The 6,222-nt window shown below is 45.7% G+C and overlaps 1 protein-coding gene across 1 annotated transcript; it reads right to left on the bottom strand.

Annotated features, from left to right (window-relative positions):
* Positions 1 to 1,658: 1,658 nt before the first annotated feature.
* Positions 1,659 to 4,942, bottom strand: chst2a (carbohydrate (N-acetylglucosamine-6-O) sulfotransferase 2a). The gene has a single exon (XM_072688356.1). The coding sequence runs from the start codon at positions 4,460 to 4,462 to the stop codon at positions 3,068 to 3,070; it is 1,395 nt and encodes a 464-aa protein (XP_072544457.1). The 5' UTR covers positions 4,463 to 4,942; the 3' UTR covers positions 1,659 to 3,067.
* Between the last annotated feature and the right edge of the window lie 1,280 nt (positions 4,943 to 6,222).

Below are 6,222 nucleotides of genomic sequence, written 5' to 3'. Positions count from 1 at the left end.
TGGACACTGATAAACCAAAAACGCAACATTAGCACATTAGCATAAGGCACATTTTTAGCCTTTTTGCTGCTTTATTGACCAACATATGACACTGACACTCCACTGTATAACACTGACTTATGAAATTTTGAATTATAAACCCTTTATAATCAAGTTTTGTCTTTTAAATATCTTCATTGTGTGTCTTCAGGCAAAACAGGAGAAAGCGCTGTTCTTAGCGATTTGTAACAGATCCCACCTCTGGGAGATTATCGACACGTTAAGCTGATTCCAGCTTTGGACAACAGACGCAGAAAACCCCAGATCAGATGTGGTGGTTGAGCAGATACTGTGCCTGTTTTTAGATCAGCAGGGCATTGTGATGAAGGAAAAACCCTCCAGTAATATAATACGCTAGCGCAGAAGGCGATATGACTATGGGAAGTGTAGCAGAACAATGCATGAACTGATGAAAGGAACTGAAAAGCTGACAGGTCGTGCATTTCAGGTTACATGAGGGGTTTACATCATATTAGTTTGGTAAAACGTGTTTGGCTGCATTGTAGTAGTCGACGGGAGAAAGTAGTCGTCATGGCTACAACACGAGTACAGACACTTTATTTACTATCCAAACCCGCCAGTGAAGCTACCACCACCATGTGTCTTCTGAGTTTTCATGTTATATTGATGACGGTACAACAACGGCCAAAGACGGTTTTCTTTTGAGGACTACTTTTTTCAAAAGTATGATACTGTTAATGACAAATATTAACGACAAAACTGTGGTAAATCTAGTTCTTTCCCACATGGAAGTTCAAGTTTTTCTAGAAAAGAGCGTTTTACACCAAACCTGCTCTGAATGACTTTGTCGACACTGTACTGTATTGAATTGTAATGATTTCAACACCCTCTGCTATGAATGAATTTTATGATTTACGACAAAAATGTTAACCGCAAAACTGTGGTAAATCAATGTCTCAGGCATCAGGGAGTGTATCCATGCCCATTTTAATGTTAAGAACATTCGTGATTAAGCGTTTAGAAGCATTAAACTTTTCAGACGTCTGGTTCCATTCATCATAATTGTGAACAATTCTGACTGGTTTGTCTAGAATGAAGCGTTTTACACCAAACCCGAACCTCTGACTAGCTTAGTTTAGGCTGTAATGTAATAAATCAGAATGTTAAAGATGATACAGTAGTGTTAAAAATGAGTTCTCATTTGGGACTACTTTTTGCCTTACAACGCCCTCCGCCATGAATGAATTTTAGGAATCCAATAGATTTTATGACAAATATTAACCAAAAAACTGTGGCAAATCGATGTCTCAGATATCAGGGAGCGTATCCATGCTTATTTTAATGTTAACAACATTTGTGATTTGGCTTTTAGAAGCCTTAAACTTTCCAGACGTCTGGTTCCATTCACATGGAAGTTCAGGTTTCTGTAGAATAGAGCATTTTACACCAAACCTGCTCTGAATGACTTTGTTTAGGCTGTATTATAACGCATTTTAATGTTAATGATGGTAAAATAGTGTTAGAATTTAATTTTCTTTTTGGGACTACTTTTTGCCTTATAACGCCCTCCGCCATGAATGAATTTTAATAGTCTAATAGGATTTACGACAAATGTTAACCGCAAAACTGTGGTAAATCAAAGTCTCAGACATCAGGGAGTGTATCCATGCCCATTTTAATGTTAAGAACATTCGGTGGGGGAGCTTTCAGAGGCATCAAACTTCAGACGTCTGATTCCATTCACCACTGTTGAGAACAATTCTGACTGGGTGGACAAACCTGCTCTGAATGACTTTTATGTTTATATTAAACATTTGAAATGTTATGATGGTACAACAGTGGGCAATTCTGGCTGGGTACGTTTCTCTAGCATCAACTCTTCCACTTTGTTTACATCTCACCCATCACCTTATGCAGAAATTTAGAAAACCTGGTGGAGAACCCTTTCAAGACTCTCCTACAGCTCAGAGACTATAGACTGTAAAGGCACTTTTATCAGTAAAGGAATGAGCCGTGGAATGAGGCCAGTTCACACTGTTGTGCCGAAAATCCCTAAGGACAACATCGTACAAAACATTCCCAAACAATACTTCTTCAAGATTCCTAGATTCGTATCAGGGGATGGGTGTCTGACTCGCGTGTCATCTTTTTTGTGAGTGTTGTTGTGTCGTCTGTCAGCACTTTTAACACTTAAAATAACTCTGGATTAAGGCTGAAAAGACCCGAAAGCCTCGGTGACATTCAGGCCGCAGTCAGTAGCTTTCAAACCCGAAGCAAGGCTGAAGAACATACAGTAATAAGCTGGACATGAGGAGCAGATCTGCTTAACTGGACCTCGCTAGTCACATTGCGGTGCGTACGCTAGCGTTCAAAAGCTTGGTTTCGCTTGTCGTATTCATGTTTCTGATATTTTATATACAAGAATAACCGGTACAATATAATAAGGGCTTAAATATACGAACCTAGTCACCAGGAAAATATTTTACAGGCTTTTATTTGAAAAGAAATTAATACAACTATAAATATTTATCTACATTAATTACTTAGCATTTGTGAGATTAGATTCTGGAAGATCGTTTTAGTTTCTTGATTGCTGAAGCTCTAAAGCTCTAAATCATCTCCGTTCACCATGCAGGACACAGTCTGGTCTTGGCCTAATTTGAAGTACCACTGGTTTTAGGGTTCACTTAAATCAAATTACGCAAGTTCTTGAGAAAAGTCATGTGGTAAAGTCTACGTCAGATTCATGATCGGTTGTTCACAGCTCTGCCCTGGACCCCATAGTCCTAGTAACCTCAACAAATCCCACAAAAGTTTCAGGTTTTGGGAAGAACTTTCCTCACAAGAACGGTAGCTGAATAAGGCCCAATGACTCTAAACTGTTGAGCGCTAGCGAGCGTACCTTCTGGACTGCCAACTTGGCATTGGTTAAACGGTCAACAAGACACTGTACACTGTACACAGGGTACTTTTCTTTAGTCTTATTTGGTCTAGCATGCTCCAGTAACACTTTCTTTGGAAACCATACCAGTCTGAAACGGTGGTGCACTTCCAGTCTCCCAACGCGTCAAACCCTGAGCCTCGTCATTAAAGACTTGCTCAGGTCTTTGGCCTCGGCCGGCGAGCGAACTCGCAGGTACCCAAGGAGGGACATGGCCTGGCTGCAGTACTCCTCAGCCTGCCGGATCTGCTGGTAGCTGAGCACCGTCCTCCATGCGTTGGCGGCCCTGGTGGCGTTCCTGGACGACACCAAGAAGGGCTGAGAGGTGTCGCTGGTGCCGCTGGTCATGTTCATGGCGAAGACTTCTAAGTCACGACTGGTGGTCATGTTCAAGAACTGGTGAACGCTGCGCAAGGTCTTGACCGGGTTGTCCACCAGGTCCTCATACCGCACCGTCATGTACTTCCCCTTGAGCCAGCTGGGAGGGTCGAGGGCGGTCTTCAGGGTTCTGTACATGTGGTCGCAGGTTACCTCCATGGCGCTGACCGAGTGGTAGTCTGAGCTGTCCTTTCGGTTCTGCTTCTGATTCGGGTCGGTCAGCGGCGGGTGGCGAGCCTTCGGGTCCCGGCTGCGCACCACCTGCATGTTCTCACGAATCAGGCCGTGCTTGGATTTGATTTTAGAGTTGGCCACGGCCCGGGGGTCCCGGACAAGGTGTATCACTTTCAGGTTGAGCGAGGGGTCCTCCATCAGCGGAGCGAGGATGTTTATGTCCAGAATGCGCACCCCCTTAATCACGATGGTGTCGTATTTCAGGCACTGCTCCTCCAGGAACTGGATGTTGTGGGATGGGCACTTTTTGCAGACGTTTTCGTCCACCATGCCCACCACATCCTTCCTATAGGCCGAGCACAGGGGGTAGGAGCAGATGACCTTGTTGTAGACGGAGCCAAAAATTCCTAGCGTGGTTAAGTTCTTGCCTGAGGGAGTGCTGTACAGGCTGAACACGGAGAAATCGCACCTGTATAGAGAGTTCAGCATGTCCCGGGCCGCACCCTGGAGTGAAACGGCGTCGCCCGGGTACAGCTTCTGCCAAATGTGCCACATGGGCTCGTACAGGAAGAACACGTCCGGGTTCTGGTTGAAGAGCTCTCCGAAAAAGGACGAGCCGGAGCGCCAGGTGGTCAGGACGTAAACGAGCTGCCTGGGCCTCGTCGGCGGATCCTTGAAGAGGAACCTGAGGTCCGGCGTGCTTTGGAACCTGCCGCTCTGCACCTCGTGGTTGCACTGCTGCGGTTCCTTGGTCCACCGGTAGTTCGCCAGGTTGAGCATCGTCAGAGCCACCAGCAGGAAGTAGGCTAGGAAGATGAAGATCTTCTTGCGGCGCAGCACCTTCATCACGACGCCTGGGTTGGCGATTATCTTGGTGGGTTTTCGGACGTACATCTTGTGCCTTCTCCCAAACCCGACATCTTTCTCCCAGGGCGGTGTGAACTTCAGCTGGTACGGTTTGTTTTTCATCTAGGAGTCGGGGAAGCCTGAGGGATGCTACGACCACTTAGCCACGGTGGCAGCTGTGCTGTCTATCAGCCAGAACCAGGCACAGCATCTGAACAGACCCAGCCTCTGTATCCCAGCCTGGTCCTCAGGGAGCTAGCAGGAGGACAGACAGCATACACAAGGCGAGGAACGTCAATAAGCTGTAGTGCAGAGCTCAGAAGGGCGAGCAGGGTTCAGAAAGCCTGTCCCAGAGAAGAGGAGGAGGAGGAGGAGGAGAGCGAGAGTCAGAGCCGGAGCTTACCGAGCAGCATCCTTCCGTTTCCAGCATCACCGTGGCGGCAGCACCGAGCAGCACATGAGCGCCTCCGGGCCAAAATATCGCGTCGAGCAGCAGCAGAAGGCCGGGGGTAGAAGCGGGGAGCTCCGGGGTGCTCCTCTGCTGATCCGCCGCTGATCCGCTGCTGCAGCCCTTCTCCTCAGACTGTGAGAAATCAATCAGAGCACGCAGACACAAAACAGCCCGGAGACCCGCCTCCTCTAAGCGCTGATTGGCGCCCCTCCCGTAACGGAGCACTCTGATTGGTCCAAACCGCGTCTGTCAAAATGCCAGTGGCATTTCACAGCGTTGGACGTGATGGGTGTTTCTCTCTCTCTCTCTCTCTCTCTCTCTCTCTGTCTCTCTCTCTCTCTCTCTCTCTCTCTCTCTCTCTCTGTGTGTGTGTGTGTGTGTGTGTGTGAGCAGATGTTCCTCAGCGGTTAGTAAGAGTGTTAGTAAGTCAGTAAATGAGGGATGAATATTAATAATGAATAAAATAATAAAGGATTGAAGAGGAGTATTGAAACCCATAATATCGAAGCCCACTGTCCTGTACAGGTCTTCTATTTCACATGAGGATATGTGTGTGTGTGTGTGTGTGTATGTGTGTGTGTGTGTGTGTTGTCTGTTAGTAATTCACTTTCATATTATAAATAAATAAATATATGAATAAATATATGGTTTACAGTTTTACCCAATAACATGTCTGGCGCATAGTTTGGGGTAGTGTGTAGACATGTTAATGTATGTTGAATAATAATTACCTAATAACACACACACACACACACACACACACACATATTTCAACCACCTGCCTAACACTGAGCTGGTCCCCCTTGTGCCGTCACAACAGATCTGACCATTGGAGGCATGTAGTGACTGTAGTGAGTCCTGTGAGTAGTGAGGTGGGGCCTCCATGGATCAGGAGAGCAATATAACATAAACCCAAACTGGCACAAATTGTAGTTATTTCCATAAAAAAAACTATTTAAAATAAATATAAATAATAAAATACAAATAATAAACACATTTTGGGGCAATAAAGACACTGGGATCAAATACTAAATGTGTGTTATGTGGGGTTTTGGAGGATAGGTTTGAGAACCCTGAGAAAAATTAGCATCTTTTTAAGAATGTAGGGCCAAGAAACGCCATAGGAAGCTAAGAAAGAGCCACTGAGAGTGGACTACTGGTATTCTGTGGGACTGATATTAATCCATGCTTTAGGAAAACCTCCAGAGAACCTTCACTCTGGTGGAGGAGCCTGTCCTTCTAAAAACAACAAGACCGACGCCCTTAACCAGGCATAAGACTACGAGTCTGTGCACCTGAGCCTGAGCTCATTTCTTGTAATACCATCTTCTTGTCATTTGAACTACAGAGTAAATGTGACTGTGTCAGTTCAGCTATGAGGCTCCTGTTGCAGAGCAGTGACTGAGGAGTGTTGGCAAAAGCGGTGTTGTAA

This window comes from Salminus brasiliensis, chromosome 9 (assembly GCF_030463535.1).
Source record: "Salminus brasiliensis chromosome 9, fSalBra1.hap2, whole genome shotgun sequence".
Taxonomy (NCBI): Eukaryota; Metazoa; Chordata; class Actinopteri; order Characiformes; family Bryconidae; genus Salminus; species Salminus brasiliensis.
The sequence above is the reverse complement of the archived record's forward strand: the minus strand, read 5'-3'. Positions and strand labels throughout refer to the sequence as shown.